This window comes from Stegastes partitus, unplaced genomic scaffold, assembly GCF_000690725.1.
Source record: "Stegastes partitus isolate 25-593 unplaced genomic scaffold, Stegastes_partitus-1.0.2 Scaffold1596, whole genome shotgun sequence".
Classification (NCBI taxonomy): domain Eukaryota; kingdom Metazoa; phylum Chordata; class Actinopteri; family Pomacentridae; genus Stegastes; species Stegastes partitus.
Window position 1 is genome coordinate 66,570 of NW_007579327.1, and position 22,129 is coordinate 88,698.

General features: G+C 40.7%; 1 protein-coding gene across 1 annotated transcript; it reads left to right on the forward strand.

Annotated features, from left to right (window-relative positions):
- Positions 1 to 1,888: 1,888 nt before the first annotated feature.
- On the forward strand, positions 1,889 to 21,867 carry pofut1 (protein O-fucosyltransferase 1). Its single transcript, XM_008300840.1, has 8 exons — positions 1,889 to 1,900; positions 17,096 to 17,277; positions 18,571 to 18,692; positions 19,085 to 19,267; positions 19,469 to 19,581; positions 19,700 to 19,892; positions 20,445 to 20,687; positions 20,895 to 21,867. Exons 2-8 carry the CDS (start codon positions 17,139 to 17,141, stop codon positions 21,087 to 21,089), a joined length of 1,188 nt encoding a protein of 395 aa, XP_008299062.1. The 5' UTR covers positions 1,889 to 1,900; positions 17,096 to 17,138; the 3' UTR covers positions 21,090 to 21,867.
- Positions 21,868 to 22,129: the final 262 nt, after the last annotated feature.

Below are 22,129 nucleotides of genomic sequence, written 5' to 3' on the forward strand. Positions count from 1 at the left end.
TTGTAACTGAGCCAATTCAGCACAAACACCTAGTGTACACAGATTTTAGGTTGTGGGCTGTTATACAGGCCTGTTTAACTCTTTAAAAATAAAAATATTTTTATTTAAAATAAATGTTTTTATCATGATAATGTGGTTTGTACCTGAGTTAATTTGACATTAACACTAACTCATATTCTAATGGAGGTGATGCTACTGGACACATGTAGTCCAGCTCACCCTCATTTATTATTTTTATCATAGTAAAAGTATGTTCAGTATTTTATTATTGCTTGTAAATGAACCAATTTGACACCTAATATTTAAATATATTTTTATTTCATTACTTATTTTAATGCATGTTTTAATATTTGAAGAGAAAAAAACAGAATCTCTTGATACCTTTAAGGCTTACTGTAGCTGCTAAATTAAAATAAATGAAGTACTTTTATTTATTTCATGTGTTTTGCTTGTTTTGTTAGAACAGATCAGAAATGAGGGGAAAAAAGTCATTTTTCTGGCATGTTTTGAGGCCACATTAAACGACATAAACTATCCAAACAATTGATTTCGTCGTTTTAAAATTGATTAATTTAACTTCACAGCAGCCATCGGACGGTTTTAATGTGACTGCCTGCATTCTGAGGGCTTCACATGAACTTTGAGGACTTTTAAAGAATAAAAAAAGGCTGCAAATGTATTGAACAATGACTTTTTCCTGCATTTATTTCCATTTTTCATACATTAAAAAAAATAACAATCGTCTTCTCTGTGGGAAAACAGTGCAAACGATTGTTTTTAATTTATTTGCGTGATTATTTCAACAGCGTGCTGGAAGAAAACGAGGTGCAGCAGCAGCAGCAGCAGCAGCAGGACATGAGCAGGAATGCGGCTGAACCCCCACGTGTTGGAGGCTGCCGGGCTGCTGGTTGGTGGTCGGTGGTCCCGTGTCTCTCTGTCCCACCTTGTGTGTGTGTTTTTCTGTTGGGGGGTGGAGGAGGAGGAGGTGGAGGAGGGAGAGAGGGGGTGAAAGAATTACTTCCAGGGCACATCAACTCGTTTCCTCATCGCCCCCCAGCACCGCTCCGCAGCCCCTCCACGGGCTCCGCGCAGCCCGCAGGGTGAACGTGTTTGTGCAGAGCGCGGGGGGCGGGGGGAGCGGGACTCTCCACTGATGCTGCCTTCAGGTGCTGCTCATGTTTTACAACTATAGGGTAAAAAAAACAGCTTTAATTGTTCATTTAAACGCAGCATTTCGCATTCAAAACTGTGCGGGTGCATCTCATAATCCCTCACATCCTCCTGCACATGCACTGCGTAAAAAAAAAATTTTAAAAAAGCAATGCAAGCAACTTTAATAGCCCCAAAATCCCTCATTTAGCTGCAGACTTGTTGCTAAATAAATACCCAAAACCTGCAGCAGCACACACAGATCTGCCTCCGTGACCCCACAGCTCGACTCCTTTTCATAAATCAGCTCTTTCCCTCCAAAACGCGGCATTTCCGACGGCACGTGAAAGCACCAAAAAGCCCTGTTCAATACAGGAGGAGCGGGGCAGAAAATAAAAAGCTGCCGTTCAGGGGGCAAGTGGGCAACTACGATACCTGCTGCAGCTGAGAGGAGTTTGTAGGAAATGATGTCGATGGTTTTTTTTTTTAGTTTTTAGTCAGAGGTGTCTGAGAAGCAGCTCAGGTGAGCTAAAGCCTGCAGGTAAACTGTTCTCATCCTGAACTGGCCGATTTAATTTTATTTGTATTTTTTTATTATTTTCTCTGAGGTCGCGGTTTTAAAGTGCAAAACAAGAAACGCGACTTTATCCAGGCGAGTGCAGGAAATGATGCAGAGGATGTAGTCTGACTTTCGATTTTCGTTCTAAGAAGTCAAACCTGAATCTGTCCTGAAGCAAACCTGCTTGTTGTTGTTGTTGTTGTTGTTGTTTTTAAAGCTTCCCGACAAAAAATGAAATAAAATAAAATAGCTCACATTTAACTGATTGAAAAATCTGAATTTTGAGGCAGATTTTTTTCCTCCTACAAGATTCATTCTTTGCTCACAAATAGTTCACAATTAAAACAAACACATAAACAACACAAGTGAGCTTAAAAAACACCCAGAGAATAAAATACAAATTATTAAAGCAAATAGCAGTAAAGAATGAAATGTTAACGTCCATCATTTTGGTTAAGCTGCTGTTTTAAAGTGTTCAAATGATTTCAAGATGATGAATGAATTAAATCCAAATATGAGGCTCATGAACTTAAACTGAAGACAACAAGGATCAAACTGATGCAGTGATTTCATGTCTTGCACCAGTTGGTTTATTTAAACATAATTATTGTTAGGTTCAGTAAACACTAAATATAACAGATTCAAACTCCAACACATGCAAAACCAAAGATAATTCCTTAGTTTGAAATAAATGAAGCCTAAGTCAACAGAAAAACATGAAGGAACATTTTTCACAGTAAATGTGGGGACATCATGTCGAAGATTTATCTCATAAATATTAATAAAAACTGTAAAGAAGCATCTCCTCTGTTTGATTTAGTGAGTTTATGTGATTTTATAGAAGATTTGACTTTAGTTTCTGTTGTGTTATATATGCACTTATATGAATAAAAATTATATTTGACTGTCGCAGCTTTTAATGTAATGTTAGGAAGGTTAGAAATAACTATTCTAGTCTAGTTTAGTCCATTTCTAAAAGGCAGAGGTCACATATCGAAGCACAAAGCTGAGAGAAAAGGGTTTAAATTTTCTGCTAATTTGTACAATAACGTGTTTATTATCTTTTCACATATTTTAAAGCCTCAAAAATACCAGAGCCCAAAGAAAATCTAAAAAACTCCACCAGACTGACCAGAGAGTCTGTTTTTAACCGAGTTATTGAAGAACATTATGTCGTTTTAATTTGTATTTACAGTCCACAGGTCTGAGGAATAAAGATTAACTTTCTATGCGCCCCGGTGCTGTTCACATTTCTGCAAAATTAAATATATAATAAATAAATACAGTTTAATACATGCAAATGTGTTAAATCAAATCATAGTTTAACCACCAAACCACACAGAGTTTAATAATATGAGATGGCAGCTACTGAGCTAGCTTTAGCCTTTAGCAAGAGATATAGCAGTTTTTTATCTTCAACATAAACTGATGTAGCTGCTGCCATATTTAATGACGTAGAACAGCAGTTTAAATTAAGAAAATGTTGATTTACCAATGTGGATAATTTTCATTAAAATAATAACAGCTAGATAGGAGAATTTGACAGCTAAACCTAGCTTCAGTTTTAGCTAAGGCTAGCCACAGTTACCTTGTAGGCTAGCTTTCCCTTGATGTCTGATTTTAGCTGTTTAGTTAACAATCTTTACACTACTTTAGCCATTAAGTTATCTGTCTTTGTATACTTCAAGCTGTGTAGTTAGCTGTTTTCTGTTACTTTAGCTGTTATGTAGCTGTTCCTCTATAGCTTTAGCTGTGTCGTTAGCCGCCTTTCTATAGTTTTAGCTATGATGTTAGCTCTTTCTGTATGACTTAGTTGTAACGTTAGCTGTTTTAATATAGCTTTAGCTGCATAGTTAGCTGTCTTTGTATAATTTTAACTTTGTAGTTAGCTGCATTTGTATAACTTTTTCTGTTTTGTTAGTTGTCTTTCTATAGTTTTAGCTGTGAAGTTAGCTTTTTCTGTACGACTTAGCTGTAATGTTAGCTGTTTCATATAGCCTTCGCGGCATAGTTAGCTGTCTTTGTATAATTTTAATCATGTAGTTAGCTGTCATTTTGATAACTTTTTCTGTTTTGTTAGTTGTCTTTCTGTAGTTTTAGCTGTGAAGTTAGCGCTTTTTGTATGATTTAGCTGTAACGTTAGCTGTTTCATATAGCTTTAGCTACATAGTTAGCTGTCTTTGTATAATTTTAACTATGTAGTTAGCTGCCATTTTGCTAACTTTTTCTGTTTTGTTAGTCGTCTTTCTGTAATTTCAAACGCTGTTCAGCTAGTTGGCTATCTGACTTTAGCTATAAGTTAGCCGTCTTTCTATAATTGAAGCTTGTCTGATGGCTGTCTTTAGTCATTTAGCTAGCTGTCCTTCTATATTTTTAGCTTGTGTCGTCAGCTGTCCGTCTGTATTTTTAGCTTGCGTAGTTGGCCGTGTTCCCCGGAGAGATCCTACATTTCTACGGCATCGTATCATTTATACAGTAAAGCAGATGGAGATTATAACTCAGTCTTGACCAAGTATGTAGTTACTGCTGGAACAGGGTTTGTCATCCCATGTTTTGGTCCGGACTTCTTTTCACGCGAGGATGCTGTAAAACAAACAGCGACCGGACAATAATAGATGATGCAGAAACAGGAGGTCTTGAAGATGGATGGGACGAAGCCGTTTCCCAGCGCGAGCCGGGAGACTTCTTTCATTATCCCTTTGTTTGTTTATTTGGATTACAGTGCGGCGGCCGCAGTCAGGTTGATTGCAGCCGTCGGCGCGTGGTGGTCTGTTATTTAGAGCCGTGGAGTGATTTTTAACTATCTTATGAAACGCCACATCACGACTTCCTCTGATTCCCCTCTAGAAAAAGCCCTTTTTTGTGTGTGTCTCTTCTGGATACCGCACACCTAATCAGCCCTGATTAGATGCACTGTAGAAGAAGGACCGAGCCAGACTTTCAGAAGTTTTGATGACAGGACAGAAGAAAAGCGATGGGCTGCCTTAAATAAAGCCTTCATCAGGCGCTGAGCAGAAACATGTGTGTCCGGATGCAACAGTAGTCGGATCTGTTCCCGCAGTGTCATCCCAGTTCACCTCCTCTTTTCCTTTTAACACCATCGCCTTCACACACAGTCCATGAAAACAGCCTCATTCCCATCAATACAAACCCAACGGATCCCAAATCAAGCAACCAATTAGTAAGAGGGACAATTTGTCCACATCTGGAGCGTATTTTCTCTGCCACCAGAATACCCAGCCATCCCCGTCTTCTTTCAGGCTCAGTGGGAAATGACTAGTGTGTGTGTGTTTTATGTGTTTTGTTTAAAGCAGATGGGCGGTTTACATTAGCGGAGATGGGCGATAAACAGCTCGGGAAGGATGGCGAGGAAACCGCACACAGAGACGGAGGCGCGCCGCCGTCGTCCCGGCCGGCCGAACGGGCCGACGCCGACGAGCTTCTGCCGGGTTTTCTAGCAGCGTTTCTTTAACTAAACAGGTAGCAGCGGTTTTAATGAGCCTCAGACTTATCGTGTTGGGTTCATGGAGCTGAAAAGGCATCACAGTCTGTCTGTTTTTATGGTATTTGGGTGAAATGTAGACATGAAAACAACACAATTCCTCCCTAAAGTTCTTTTTATTCTTATTTTTAGTGCAGCTACCTGTAGATATATGAGGCCTCTGGATGATGGCACCACAATATGCTGGTTAGAGACACACAGATTTCAACAGGATGCATTAGTTTCCTTTTTGCTGTCCATTTTTTTGAGGCCTATCTTTGCTTTTTGTAGTTTTCTTAACACCTCGACATCTAAATACATCTTCATATTTCACATTTTGCCAACAAGAGTTCAGTCACTTTCAGACAGATGTTGCTCCTCTGACACTGAACACATTTTTAGAGCTGGACCACCTCCTCCTGTAGTGACAAAATTTAGGTTTTCCATTCAGATAAACACTATTTACTACCTTTTCTTTTTGTTTTCAAAGCTTATATGGCAGAAAAAAGTCTGGATTCGGCATTAAATATCTGTAATTGTCTGTATTTTTGTGCCTGTTGCTTTATTTTGCTGATAATTCCAAACATGATCCCACATGTCCGATGTTGTTTTGAGCGTCAGAACGGGCCAAACAGTCGAAAATGACTCATTTAGCTGCAGGCTGATTGCTAAATAGATAATTAAAAGCTGTAGCATCAATCACAGCTCTGCTTCTATTAGTTTAAAACTTATTTTCTTGTAATAAATCAGCTCTCGGGTTCTTAACTGCAACGTTTAAACTTGAAGGCACCAAAAGCCAACAGCAGGGCAGCAAATGCTGGGGCAGGAGGGCAACTACGACAGAGTTTGTTGAAAGGAGGCCGTTTGTTTGCCCTCTGTCAGAGGAGTTTGGTGTAAAAGCAGCTCAGGTGAGCAGACGTAGAGCTGAAATCTGGAGGTAAACTCCTTTTTTTAATCCTGATCCTGGTCAGATTTTTGCTCCTCTCTGAGGTCGCAGTCAACAAATGCAGCTTCATGTTGTGGGGGGGGGGTAATAAAGTTCTTCTAACCCTGATGCTCAATCCAGCCCTGAACACTGAGACGTAAACTTCAGCGGCTGCTGATTGAACGCTGTGGCGTGAAAGATAACTCACGGTCGCATCCTGTGCCTGTGATGTAACCGCAGAGCATCTGGTGCACGATAAAGCGAGTTAAAGGAGGAGATGTGAGCCCGGACCGGCTTCTCCTCCATGAAGGTGGGGTCTGGAGTGGCAGACGGGCCACATCGGCGGCCTGCAGCAGGTTGATAAGGTGGAAGGGTGGAGCGCCAAGAAGCCGGTCCGGCTCCACGAAACCACGTCACCAAGAAACACCACAGCTGAGAGAAAAGCTAAAAATAAAACCAGGCCGCCTGCCAACACACCTCAGTGGTTTCTATACAAATCTACATATTAAAACATCATCTTTAGGCTGAAATAAACAAGTTTCATCGCTGACATCAGCCTGAATATGTGTTAGAATAAAGCAAAGTAGGAGTTTATATCATTTTTGTTGTGCTTTAATGCCTGATATGTAAAATAGTCACACCAGAAACAACCCCATGTGGTCCGAACTCAAATATTCAGGTTAATTTTATAATCTTTTTTTACTGGAAAGCACTTTATGTTTCAAATGAGCCGTGACTACGACACACTAAAAGCTAAAAAAGAAAAGGCCCACGAGTTTTGTTGTTTTTCTAACATCACAAAATCAAAATAAATCTTTAAAATCAAAATCTTAGGAACTGAAACTAGTTTTTTTTTATGTGTTCATAACTTTGTTCGGCTCCATTTTTACATCAATAATTATTATTTCTGCCAAAAAGTGGATCCAGAGAAAAAAAACAAAGGTTCTGTCAACACACCGAAATAAAGCTTCAAATAAACACGGTTTGGTCAGTTTGTTGTTCTCATGTTTATAATTTATGCGAGTTTATAAGATGTAGAAGTTTTTTTTTGTTTTTTGGGGTTTTTTTGCTTTTCAAACTGTTTGTTCTGTTTTCTTTAGTTTGACTCATTCTGTATACTGTATTTATTTAGTTTCTATTTGTTTTGTTTTTATTTTTAAACATGTAAAGCGTCTTTGAGTTTGGGAAAAGCGCTCTATAAATAAAATGTATTATTATTATTATTATTATTATTATTATACGTTTATATGAAGAAAACTGAAGCTCAGATTTTGTCTTCTGGTCAGTTTGGAATCGAGTTCCAGCCTCTGAAACTGAATAAATACATCCAGGAGACATTTTTAGAGCTGAAACATCTCTTGTAGTGATGCTTTGTTTTTGTTTTTAATAAGAAAACAATGTGTTTACCACATTTGTTTTTGTTTTAAGCATAAAACTCCCCAAAAAAGAAGGTAATTCACAGTTAATTATCTGCACATCGAGTGTTAAACACGCTGTTAGAGTTTTAGAGCTGAACTGAAAGCAGCTCAGAGAGCTCAACAGGAAGCTGTAGTTTGTGTTGTTTTGATTAACTTTTGCTGTTTTCATGTCAAATTTTATTTCAATTTACTTCACTTGAGGCCTCTAGATGCTCAGAGGAAAACCAGAAGCAGGGATTCTGTCAGCACAGATTAGTTTTCTCAACACCTCCACGTCTAAATACGTACGTCCATATCACATCTAGTTTTTTATGCAGGTCTTAAACTAATAAAAATCCTTTTGTCAACAGATTTCACAACTCTACAACTAAATAAATATGTTTTTTTAGAGCTGAAATGTCCTGTTTTGGTTTTTACAGCATTTCTACATGTTTGTGCTGAGAAAAAACTCGCTGGATTCACAGTTAATCATCTGCAGATCGATGAGGTTTGTGAACGTGCGAAGCGACGGCGCGTCATTAGAGCTCGAGCCGTCAGCTGAACTGAAAGCGAGCAGCAGCTCAGAAAGGTCAACAGGAGGCGGGTTGCTTTGAGTTTGACTACCTTATTTCCCACTTCTGAAAGGCCACAGGCAAAGTGTCAGGCCTGTTTTTCTGCTGCAGCGAGTTAGAAAGAGACGGAGGGGGGAGTTCAAGAACCAGAGAGCGGAAAAATGAGGAAACGTGACTGACATGCATGTATGTATGTATGTGTGGATGTTCTAATGCTAACTTCTTCCTCTGTGGCAAGGTAAAGAGCTGCGAGTGTGAGGAACTTAAAGATCCAGAAAAGGGAAATGAAATTATTAAAACATTCGACAGCGAGTCAGAGATGCACGAAAATACAAAATGCATGAAAGCAAAGTTTGTTTTTTGTTGTGATCACTGGTTCACCTGAAGGAAGTCTCTCTCGTCTCTCTCACTTTCTGCCTGGTTCTCAAACTCCGGCTGTGAGTTGTGGTTCTTTGCATTGTTATCATTGCTGTCATCTCTAACAATGAAAAACAGTGTGTGTTCAAGGGATGGGGGAGGAGCAGACGCAGAGAGAACGACACAGGAAAAGAGCGAAAGAGCAGCCAGCTGTCGAGCATCAGAAGAAAAGAAAAACGAGAGTGATTGAGCACAAAGAGAGAGAAAACGTCGGGCCGAGCTGGAGGATGCAGGAGGATTAAGTAGCCTTCAAAGCCTGAGCAGAGAAACCCTCTTCCTTTTGAAGAGCTGGCACCAAAAAGAAAAAAAGAAAAAGGGTTAAATACAAGAAACTCTCTGCTCTATTTACTGTTTTGTTGTTTCGCCTCCATGTGCTATTTGTTAAATCGTCTATTATCTTTGTTCGGTCGCTCGTTCTTGGAGCAATTTTCACCAAACAAATTGTGAGCAGATCGTATCAGCTGTGTCGCTCGGCCTCTCGGCGGGGAACAATCATCTCGTTTAATGTCACATGTTTAAGCAATCATCAGTAGATTCGGTTAAAAACAAAGCAGCCCCGCCAGAGAATCCGCACACATGAGAATAAATGAAAATAACAAAGGTTTGGCGACCGCACCCAGGCCACATGTTGCCATGCCTACCCGGCTGGCTGGGCTCGGGCATGTTGAGCGCACATGTGAGCGTCTAATGACGAACATATAATGACAGAGCTCTGGTTCCATCCCGGTCTTTATCATTGAGACGTATCGCTGATTGACTCCATCTGATTTCCAGCAGGGAGCCCAAAAAAAAAAAAAAAGAAAAGAAAAGAAAAAGCAGGAAAATCTATGCTTTTTTTTTTCTCCCTTTGCATTGTGAACTTTGCGTGACCGCTTCCTTTGTCAGTCTGCAGCAATGATCAGAAGAGAGGGAGCAAATAATTATGATGTTTGTGCCTAATCATGATTCTGCTTCGAAAAGCTTTGATTTTCTTCCAAACTTTGAACCAGTGCGCCGTAAAGACAGCGACTTACTGCAAAGTTTCAAATGAAAGTTGTTCCTATAGACTCAGATTTCACGTCTGTGGAGGTTTTTTCTTACCATTTCTACAAATTTACTCTGAAACATCACAGGAGAAAAACTGTTCTTGCATTATTATTGTTCTTTTTCTTTTTTTAATTTATTTTCAAAAAGAACAAAAACAAATGAACAAGCTAACAAAGTTGGTCCATACAAGAAAAAGGAGAAGCGCAGCACTCAAACAGTGTGAAAATCCATCTAGTGAAACACACACACAAGTCAAATTTCTGTTATGTCCCGCTTCAACCATGTGTCCAGTTGGTTCAGTTCCAAATTGTATTTAACTCCAAGATGTTCCAGTGGTCTCTTCCATTTCTGCTGAAAAGTGTGAAGTCTGCCATTGATGTAATGTCCCAATTTTTCAAGAGTCACAACTTCAGATATGAGAGATTTCCATGTAAGAACAGAAGGAGGGTCATCTCCCACCCACTTCACCATAATAGCTTTCCTTGCCAGCATTAATAGTGATTGAATCACCTCCTCGTGTTGTTCAAGAAAGTTGGGGACACCTCCAAGCAAACATAGCAGTGGATCTGCTGACACTTGTCCTATTGCAACACTAATGTTTGCACATATTGCCCTCCAGAATACCTGAATTGTATTGCATTCCCACAGGCAAGGCAATCTAGTTCCTGCATGACTTCTACATTTGGGACAATTTGGTGAAGCTCCTACTGTATATTTACTGTAAATATATGGTGATATGCATTATTTTTTTTTAACATGGTCTCCTTTGACTTAAATGCACTTTGTCCACTGATGTTCAAGCTTCACTTTCCCTTTGCAGAAGAAGACATCTTGAGCCTTTAGATTCTCCTCAACAGCAATCATGACCTCATCATCGCTGGCGTTACTCGTTTTCAAAGAGTGCAAGCTACTTCAAATTACAGTCACGACTCGATAATCCGACCCTTAACAATCCGACAACCTTGCTATCCGACAGGTTTTTAGGAAAAACCAACAGAACCCATAAAAACAGCCTTAACATACCGACAGCCTTGGATTCTGACTCCGACATGACATTTAATGTCACCAATCAGGATGACGGCGTATTATCTGACTGAACAATCTAACAGATTGGCTACGTTCACACTGCAGGACTTGATGCTCAATGAGGATTTCTTTGTGACTTCCTTCACGTTTCCAGTTCAATGCGACTTGTATGTGATCTGCTGTGTGAACTTCATACGACCCAAAAGTGTCCCGCATGCGCAGAAGAGGACACGACGACGTCACACGCAGTGAGCGTGCTCAGTGTTTACGGAAGTAAACATGGATGGTAACGGTGGAGGAGTGGCGCTACCAATGGTGGAAACAGAACTGTAGCTAAACTAGCATCAGCAGCCGAGTACTACCTGTGCGTTCTGGACACTTCCACCCCGTCAGAGCGCTCCTAAAAATCACAAGGTAACAACACAGCATAAAGTGAGCTGTGCTTAGTTTCCTATTGTCAAACTGTGGCAGGAAGTCCTCTTCTCATATAAATAAAACTAAAAACACAAACGTCTCCCCTTCACTCGCACGAGAACTGTCACAAGAGTCTCTAGAAACCCAGGAGACACATACAGTATGTTACGGGTCCCAGAATTGGGCTGACCGTACCAATATGAAATTCTGTGAAACACAGAGGAATGCAAGCAACGATGCAATGACGTTCATTCAGAGCATCATCCAGGCAGCTTCTGGGGTACGAGCGGAAGTTCCCCCTTAGCTTAACCGGAGTGCAACCGTCCCCACACCAAGGGTTCCCCCCTGGTCGCTACTTACCACTAGTGTTTATTGTCATGATATACGTGAAAAATATATTGGAGATCACGAACCCCACTGTCAAGTACAGTATATAACCTTAGAAAAATAATCATATATAAAACAACAACAAAAAAAGCTCAATTCAAGCTAATTAAAGTAAATATTACCCAAGTGGTCACATTTTTGCGGTGCACCACAAGTACATAGCGTAGCCTGCATACATACAAATATACATGTATGCAAATACACAAAAACAATAACTGCTCGATGTGGAATAATGGATCTGAAATCATAGATTCATATAAAAATCTAAACATAAAAGTAAAATCAAAAGAAGTGTCATCTGAATTGGTGAGAAAAACAATCGTCTCCACTGCTCTTCCACTGTGTGATGCAAGTCAATGAATCAGTGTCTTCTTGAACACACACTGTTGGGCCTGAATATCCAGAGACCAGAAAGTGCTATTGGGACCAGCCCTACTAGTTATTATAACAACTATGAACAATAATTAACAACTAATGAGCCTTCCAGCATCAAGCCCTCCTTGTATCTGGACCTCCGTCTTGACAATCCGACATAGAGGAAGGTTTTACATTTAGTGTCGGATGATCGAGTCACTGTCCTACTGATGTGTTGCTTCCAATTGTTGCTTCTATCGAGTTATTTTCTTACTAGTCCTACTTCAAAAAGTTCTCAGCCTGACCAGAAAAGATCCCAGGAGAAATATTGTTTGCTGTCTTTATCAGCATCGTCTCCTTTAACTTCGGTGCACTTGGTCCTGATGTTCAAGCTCTGCTCTCCCTTCACAGAAGAAGTTCACATCTACAGCCTCCAGAAACTCATGAGCAGCCACGACTTCATCAAAATAGATAGAAGTCAGACGGTGAGTGAGGTTCATGGAGCAGCAGTTTAAAGCCACATTTAGCTGCTTCTGCCACCTGAAGCTGTGTGGACGGACACATTGAGCTACAGCTGGCGTGCTTTTGGTTCTTCAGCCTCAACAGAAATCATCACAGAAACTGTTCTTGCATTATTTTATAAACGTGGTCTCCTTTCATGCTTCGCGATAGCTTTGTAGAAGAAGGTCAAACGGATAGAGGTCAGACGGTGCAGGTCGGGTGAGTGAGGTTCATGAGGCAACAGTTCAAAGCCACATTTGGCTGCTTCTGCCACCTTGTGTGGACGGACTCATTGTCCTGGAGCAACAGCAGCCAGCTTGAAGCTTTCCTCTCCGTTTTCCTTTGATTGCCTCAAACATCTGAGCTTTTGTGGACGGTGACATAAGGCTTTATAGTGAACAATTATGCTCCAAAGTGGGTGTTAAGCCCCTTGTTTTCAGGTGAAAATGTTTTAAAGCACCTTCGTAGCCTTATTAATCCACTTCATGCTCAGATTTGTAATGATTTCCATCAAATCTCTGCCCCCGTCTGTCAGATCACTGCTGCTCAGGTGCAAATCTGCTGCCGTACGAATGCTTTGTGCTTCGTTTAAAGTACATCTCAAAACACTCAGACTTCTTCTGAGCACTCATGAAACTTCTGCTCTCAGATTTGTGCTCTTATTGTCAGATCTTTCAAAATTCAACATTCCAGCTGTGGCACTGAGCAAGGACATCATGGCTGCCTCCTTGCAGGTGTTTTTGCTGCAGAAAGGGAAAAAATCAGGATTGTACAACTTGTGTAGACGACATGTTTTTTCTCATCTTCGCTGTCTTTCTAGGCCTTTGTATTACAGCCTCTCTCAGGGCTTTAATCATACTTTAGGGTGTCTGAGTTTGTCAGAAACACCAAGAACCAGGAGGTGGCTGTCGCTTGTCTTCTGTCCAGTTGCAGAAAATAACTTAACACTTAATGCTAGAAAAAAAACCCTACACGTGTTCCCACATCCTCATTTTGCAAGAGCTGCATCCAATTCTCAACGGTTCACGTCTCAGTTTAGTTTAAAGCTGTCGCACTTTATTCACACATGAAAATCAACAAATGGCTGCAGTAACGCTCTCACGTTTGTCTGTGAGGATTACTGGTGGATTTCTAGTGACTGGATCGTTTTTGTATTTTCATATCTCACACAGGAGACGATCACGCCGCAGGGTTCAGGATTTAACAGAGATTTTTTTATCCAAAACCTTCAGAGCTACAACACAATATATTCATCATGATCTGCAGCAGATAAAGACCAATCTGATGAACACAATCAGTTCTGGATATTTTAATTCAATCCTTATGAATCGAATTATCCATCAAGGAAAAAATAAACAAATAAATTTGTTACCGTCCTGTTAGAATAACTGTAGATGTTTTCCACTGCTTGACACATCAGCAACAGATAATCAAGATGTTGTTAAACCGCTTTTCTGGTTATTTAGTGAACAACAGTTATTATTTTAGACAAATAGCAGCTTATTACAAAGTGTTCAGATTCCTTCACACCTCTTCTATTTGCATCTATAGAGCCAATAAAAAACTAGTGTAGACCTTTATTTCCTCTTTAGTGGATCACAAACTGTGTCTCTGCAGCCACAAGATGATAAACACTGTAAATACTGAGGCTCCTGTAATTCTCAGGGGTTTAATTATTCCATCCATCCATTATCTATACACCGATTAATCCTCACCAGGGTCATGGGGGGCTGGAGTCTATCCCAGCTGACTCAGGGTGAAGGCAGGTTCACCTGGACAGGTAACCAGTCTATCACAGGGCCACACTTAGAGACAGACAACCAAGCTCACTCACATTCACACCTACGGACAATTTAGAATCACCAATTAACCTCAACATGTTTCTGGACTGTGGGAGGAAGCCGGAGAACCTGGAGAGAACCCACGCTGCACGGGGAGAACATGGAGACTCCACGCAGAAAGATCCCGGGTGTCCTCACCAGGATGCGAATCGGCGACGTTCTAGCTGCGAGGCAACGATGCTAATTGCAGAGTCAGTTACACCTTATCTAATGTTTTCACCAGTGCAATGGGATGCACCTTTGAGACTCTACTACCTCCAGTACAGCAGGTGGCAGCAGATCAGTTTTTTAGTCCTGTTTGAATCCTCCATGAAAGAAGAAGGAGAGGCCTCAGCAGTCAGTATTCTGGTTTTATATTTTCATCTAAAACAAAGACACTATTCTCTACAAGGGAGTGAGGCAGACCTGCAGTTATAATCAAGAACACTAAGTTTTAAAGGCTACGGTTTGCTTGAAGGTTGACTTGGGCTGTAGATATTCAGACATGATTGGATTAATCTAGAAAACTGGGGGCAGATGGAACCACTTTCTATTAACAGTGTGTTAATTAGCTTTTGGTTGTGTCGTGTATGAATCAGCAGCAGCTCAGAGAGTCAGATCCAATATCAGGCTTTGAGGTTACACACAGATGCATCAGAACAACCCCTACTGCATCATTACAGGTGGAAATGGAACAAAAACCACAGGAACTGAGAAGGATGCAGATGTCAGTGACTTACTGAAGGTCATTTAAAGTGTCTCGTGTCGGGTGATCACGGCTGTAACTGTAAATTAACTCAGTGGGAACTAAATACCTTTGGATGGACAGTAACAGAGAAAGCAACGGAGCTTAAAGTAGTGCAGTTAAACATTAGTTCAGTAGTACCACTGCTGTACAACTATGTGTGAAGAGGGCGCTATGATGCAACGATGAGGGATTGTCAGTTTGCACAGAACAGATGCTGCAGGATTGTTAGCAGTGCAGTGATAGAGGACGCAAGAGAAAAATGATTTGTTGAGACTCATCGTTATGCAGCTTACAGTGCACATACAGTTACACAGAATTCAAATTATGGGTCTTTTCTGGGTACCAGCACATATTGGAATTAAAAGAACAGAAATCGTAGATAGAGCTGCAAAGGAAGCTGTAAAAAAATAAATAAAAATAAAAAAATCACACAGATTTTACCACAGAAGGATAGAAAAAAGGTTAAGTCTGAAGTAAAAGTGACAAAAACAATGACAGGAGGAGAGGAAAGGATGATGGTTTTAGAGAGTTAAAAGAGAAGAAGGAGGAATACGATGTGCAGGAAAGAGCAGATAAATACCAGAGTAATACTAAAGCTTAGATTCTCATATTCAAAACAGGAAAACATAATAAAGGCAACTGTGACTGCTGCTGGAGCAAAACATGGCAAAGTTCTGTAAAAGCCCATCTTTCCTTTCTTGAAAGAATAACTACAAACTTGTTTTTTTGTGTACCAACCGAGCTCTAAGAAAGAAAGAAAGAAAGAAAGAAAGAAAGAAGTTGTATGTAGAAATATGCAGCATTTCTCTGTATCTTCCATGACAATATATTTAGGTTCTTGAATATTGTTTCAGACACAACAGTATATTAATAGATGTCGCCCTGGCACTGGAGAAACTGTGATGTCTTTCTGTTTTCTAATGTATTCAAATAACTAATTGATTAATTGAGAAAATAATCTGCAAATTAATTGATAATACAGCAGTGAAATGTTGTTGTAGCATCTTTTTGTGGCAGCAACACACAAGTAAAAAAAAAAAGATACGATAAAATAACATGAAAGGAAAGATGAATATATATATATATAATATAAAATGTAAAATATTAAAGCAAAGGAGGTATTTCCAGTTCACACTACAGTGTTCACAGCAGACAGTATTTACAACATTGTAAGTGTTGCAGCTCTAATTGTACTTTAAGGATCCATTAAGTGTGTGAAGAAACATCCCATAGATAAAGAGATTCTTTAGTTGGAGATGACACTTTTGTTTCCCCCCAAAAGTCCGACTCTGACATTTTCATGTTTGGGTCCTTTTTTTTGTTTAAACTAACAGATAATCCTCCACATGATTCTCATATCAACACCAAATGCAGGTTTGTATGTGTACAGTCTTTTTTTTTTTTTTTAAATCAGAGGCTTATTTTGTCAGAATATTACATTACCTCTAAACCTCTTCTTCTGGTTTCTTCAGATCAGTAAAATGATTTAAATACTGTTAAAAGCTTAGTAAGGTCACTATAATCAAAGAAAAGATCTGAAATTAAGCTCTATCTACTAGTCAGGAGGGGAAATATGGTTAAGAAGAGTCTTACCTCGGTTTACTCCACAGTTTGTTGTGCTCTATTTATATATGTACTATGGCAGTGGTTCTCAAACTGGGGGTCGGGACCCCCGTGGGGATCATTTCAGGGGGTTTCCAGATGATTGTAAAATAAATAAATAAATAAATAAAGCCCACATTTATTAAACAAATGTGTATTAGGGCTGTCAAAATTAAAAGTGTTTACTTCTTCCCACTCTTTTTTTCGGACTTGTTAATATGATGATTTGATTATGTGATATTATTATTCTTTTTTGCTCTTTTTAAAATTATTTTCTTTTGTTTTTATATTTTTTTCCCCTTTCATTTGTTCGAAATAAATTCAATTAATTCATTAATTCAAAAGAAAGTTAACGTGCTAATACAGAGATTAAACTGTGGAATCAACACATTAATTTTTAACGCATTAATACATGAACAACTAAGTTATTACTCATGATATATTGACAATTCAAATTGAGGAGTCACGAACACAAACTTATGTTATCTCGGGGGTCGTGGCTCAAAAAGTCTGAGAACTACTGTACTATGGGATATAATTATTATTTATAATATATTACATTTCGGTGTCATGGACAAATTAATTAATAAATAAGAGTTGTGTTTTTGTTTTTTTCAAAGTGTGTTAAATAACACTAGTCATCGTGATTCACCCTCCAGACCAGCAGGTGGCGCCAAAGCACCAACCACTTACCGCTATTGAACTCCAACGAAGAAGAAGCCGCCGCCTCGGTGCATTCTGGGACACGGCATGAACCACAATGGCGGTTCATCAACAAGCAGTTCACGGTCTCACACTGACATGTTTGCTTTCAGCACTTCTGCTCCAGACTTGTCGGACTTTTGCCGGAGAGCCGCAGTGGGATGAGAATGGCTACGTGTTGTACTGCCCTTGCATGGGTAACTCACTCTCTGTAGCTACACATCTGTCGTAGCAGAAAGATGCTAACAAATCCAAAAAGTTTACTCAGAAGTTTTTGAGTTCTCCTAAATCCGGACCCGGGTTCGTGTTGAACGCTTTTAGGAGCCATTCCTCAGTTCAAACATTCTGTTTTTTAGTCGCTTTATGTCAGAAAAATCTCAAATTTAAGCACATTTCAACATCTTAACAACAGAACAGTAGCTAGTTAGCAGTTAGCCCCCACTCATGTGTTAGCATTCAGTATTAGCATTACTTTTTCTAGGAACTGTCAGGATCAATTAAAAACACGTACCAGTTCCCTGTAGCCGTCTCTTCTGACCTGGGAGGTGATGGATTAGCCTTCATACTGGACAGAAGTGACTGTGTTTGGTTCCTCAGCGACCAGAACCAGCCACAGAGGCCCTACTGACAGCAAACCTTCATGCCCATGACAGGAAGCTTGGTGCCATCTGTGACCCAGCACTGATATTAGACAGATTAACTCAGTGGTACAGGGTGCTGCTTGCAGCTGAGGAGCGTTGCCAGATTCCAATCCAAGCTAAAACTTAGTTAAGGACATTCTTTTGCTAGATAACAGAAAACAAGACAACATGACATTAGACATGCAGTGCCTTGTAGAAAAGCAATAAGATCTAATCTAATGGGATGAATGTCCTCGAGACAGATGACTGACAGCCGGTTCTCTGTCTCGTCCGGAGTTGCTGCAAGACTTTTCACTGGTACTAAAAAAACTAAACAGAATCACACCTGCACTCGCATCCCTGTGCTACCTACTTGTTAAACACAGAACCAGTTTTAAGGTTCTTTCATGTGTTTTATGAAGCCAGACCTGGGTGCATTTTAGAACTTCTCTGCCCACCTCCACAGCTGCTTTATGATACCAAGATGGAGGCTGATGGGTGAACATGATCGTGTATATGCTGTAAAAGGAACGACAGCCTTCCTTTCTCAATCAAATGTTCCTCATCCAGTCACACTTTCAGCAAAAATCTCAAGACGTACATGTTTGCGATGGCATCTATTGACGCTTAGTGGTTTTAAAAGTTTCAGATTTTGTGTTTAGTTTATTGTAAAAACTGATCTTAAGTATTTAAATGTATTGATCCTGTTCCTGAGTTGTTTTAAAACCTGCTACAGAAACAACTTTGATTTGATTTGAGTATTAAGCATGCAGACGTATCCTACGCGCCCCTCAGACGTCCATTTTTGAGACAGAGCACAAAATTTACTGTTGAAGGTGAGAGTGTGAAGTACCTATTGTTATTGTTCAGGTCGCTTTGGAAACCAGGCAGACCACTTCCTGGGATCTCTGGCCTTTGCAAAGATGTTGAACCGAACCCTGGCAGTCCCTCCCTGGATAGTGTACCGCCACCACACGCCCCCCTACACCAATGTGAGTACACTGCTGACTGCACGGTCTGTTTGTGAATCAAAAACAAAGTTACATAAATCACAAAAATGAAGTAGGGGATAAAGATGGACAGATAAAAAAAAGCCAAATTGTGCACCATTATGTACATACAGATGGTCTTCAGGCTATTAAAAGTGTAAAAGAAAAGCAGACGAACCAGTAATACAATAACATACAAGCCATTTGTCTGGCTCATCAATAGGCTTTCTTTCCATAACAGTATGTTTAAGTAGCTCTAAATAATAAAATACGTGCTTTTTTAGTTCCATTAAGTGTGTGAAGTGAGCCTTCATGTGCGCTACCAAGGCTCTGGTCAACCTGGAAACCTGAATTTGCCAGAGTTGCTTCAGTCCACTCTGTTCTGCTCTGTCCAGGTCCATGTTCCCTACAGTGAGTTCTTCCAGCTGGAGGCCTTGTCTGCCTATCACCGTGTGATCAGCCTGGAGGACTTCATGGAGAAACTGGCCCCTCAACACTGGCTCCCAGGGCAGAGGAACGCCTACTGCTTTGAGACTGCTGCACAGCGGAGTGCAGACAAGAAATCCTGCCCCATGAAGGTGAGCTAGAATCTCAAAGGACCTTTTTTTTTTACTGACTATATTCGACAGATTATCAGACCTAATTAATAACATAAATAGCAAAGTCTCTAAGGAAAAATGAGTGAAATGCTGCCCACTGCTGGCCCTTTTGAGTAATGTAACTATAAAGATGCTGTTCCAGGGTTCTGACATGGTTGGATGGTTCTGATTCATTTTCAGGACGGGAACCCATTTGGTCCATTCTGGGACTACGCCGGAGTGGAATTTGACAGATCTGTGTTGTTTGGTGGGATTTCTTTCAGTGCCTACCACCAACCTCACTGGATGAAGAAGTGAGTTCACTGTGACAGGAGATCATGACGACTAAAAATACCTCATATTTTATCATCCGTATGTGTGGCAAGTCTTTTTGCCCTGCAGTTGCTAACAGGCTGGTTCGTCTCTTAATAGGTTCCCTCCCTCTGAACACCCAGTCCTGGCGCTGCCCGGGGCTCCGGCCCAGTTCCCCGTGGTAGAGGAGCACGTGGGCCTGCAGCGGTACATGGTTTGGTCAGACAAGATGGTGAAGGAAGGAGAGGAGCACATATCTACCCTGCTGACCAGACCGTATGTTGGCATTCACCTGAGGATTGGCATTGACTGGGTGAGATCACAAGCCTGGACTCATACGGTTCTACAGAAATCATGGACATCAGATGTTTGTTTTCAGAACAACAAAATCTGATCCATTGCTCTGTTCACCCTGTTCTATGTTTGAAAGACGTTAATTGAATTTAGTAAAATATTAAATTAGTATATATACTAGTATATATTTTTACAGCTCAGCAATTCCAAGAGCAGGTGGCTCATGTAGTTTTTAACAGAACAGAAGTGAATGATGCTTCTGCTGGTCATTGATCTTGGGGGCAGATAATTGATGCTATAGTGAATATTTCCAGCAGCAAGATGGATTTTGTAGATTGATTCCAAATAAAGCTCACTTTGTGATCGTGCCAGTAAATGAACGTCACCTAGTTGTTGCTCTTCGTCTTTTTATTGGATTTGATTAAAATCTAAGTTGTTAAAAAAAATGTGGAGCCTCTCCGGACTTGTTCTTTAAGTCGTGGTTCACATCAGGCTTGATGCAGGTGACGTTTTGATATTTTTTTACCTTTGCTGTTTGCACAGTGTCGCCAATCTTTTCCTTCTCTGACAGCAAAATGCCTGCAAGCTGCTGAAGAGCGGCGACGCCGGTCCTCACTTCATGGCCTCCCCTCAGTGTGTCGGCTACAACCGGCAGACGGCTCTTCCCCTCACCATGACCATGTGCCTTCCTGACCTGGCGGAGATCCGCAGGGCTGTGAAGCTGTGGGTGAAGAAGACCTCCGCCCGCTCCGTTTACATCGCCACCGACTCCGATTCCCACAGCAGAGATATTGAAAAGCTCTTCAAGGGGAAGGTGGGTTTGGGAGTTTTTTACTGTGAAATTTGACCTTGAACTGGGAACTTAAATTTTGACAGACTTGTCTGTTGTAGAATTTGTTAAACAGGTTTTGTCACAGTTTGCAAATTCTTCACATGGTTTACAGAAGCCCTCTAAAGTCCTAGCTTTAACTCATAAGAACAGAATCCAGCCCTTCTTGTATGTTATGTGTGTTTCCTGCAGGTTAAAGTGGTGACTCTGCAGCCGGACTCGGCTCAGATGGATCTGTACATCTTGGGCCAAGCTGACCACTTTATCGGCAACTGCGTCTCCTCCTTTTCGGCCTTTGTAAAGAGACAGCGAGATGTCCGCGGCCTCCCGTCCTCCTTCTTCGGCATGGACAAACCAGGAAAACCAAATCACAAGGAGGAACTCTGAGTGTCATGTGGTCGGCCTCAGGACACTAATGCTGAAAGACTGCCATCAGGAAGGGAGGGAGGGCGTGCTGAAATGTGACGCATTGGTTTCAAAACTTGCAGAACTGAAAGCACAGGGGGGATCTGGTTTTAAAGTGGCTTTTAATGAGTGAGAACGGAGGACGATGGGATGTAGCATGTGAGTGTCATGACATTGAGAATGCTGCTGCCAAGAAACACTATTTTTGTCTGTTTCCTGCTTGAAAACACACTATCTGTATGTCCCTTCTTAAATTATAGTTTTTGCTCACCAGTTTTCCCTTCCATCGGAGAAGCACACCACTTCCCCAGCGTTTCCGTTACACGCTGCCTCATTCTGTGGTCGCAGCCATGCCTTGCAGCCCAGACATGTTGGCAGAACCTCATGTTACCTCAGCGAACCCTGTAGAAGACCGATTGCACTGTCAGCGATGTGTTCTCTCTCTCGCTCTTTTCCCACCTTTCCTTTAGTCGCCCTCCATTCCTTTGAGAGCACAGTAACTGATCCTCCTCTACACACTAAATATAGACAGGAGACGTCTCGCCCCTCGCTTTCCTAGGACCAAATACTTTGATAAAAATGTGTGAAACTTTGTACTGACAGTATTGTTATTGGGAGAATGTGAACAAAAGTGTCACCGGTGTTTCAAGGAGTTTTCATTTGCACTGGTTGGGTGTATGTTGAGAATGCGATGATGCAGAAGTTTTTCTACAGTGTTTTTCATCAATAAAGTGGTGTGAACTAGTTTATTTTCCAAGAACTCAAGGCTTCAGGATGTTTTCCTCTCTCACTGGAAGCTTAGCGCAGTTCAATCAGCTGATATGCTAAGCTATGTTGGGCAAGTGTGTGCAGATCCGGTTGCCAGATAAGCCTGGATACGTGAATTTTTATTCCTTATACTGCCCGTGTGAGGGCACAGTTGAGTTGATATTTTAATAGTTAAAGAATCCTTGTATGTGTATTTAACTGTAAGATATGTATTCACTGCGATTACAGTATTCATTCCGGTAAGTGTGTTGTCA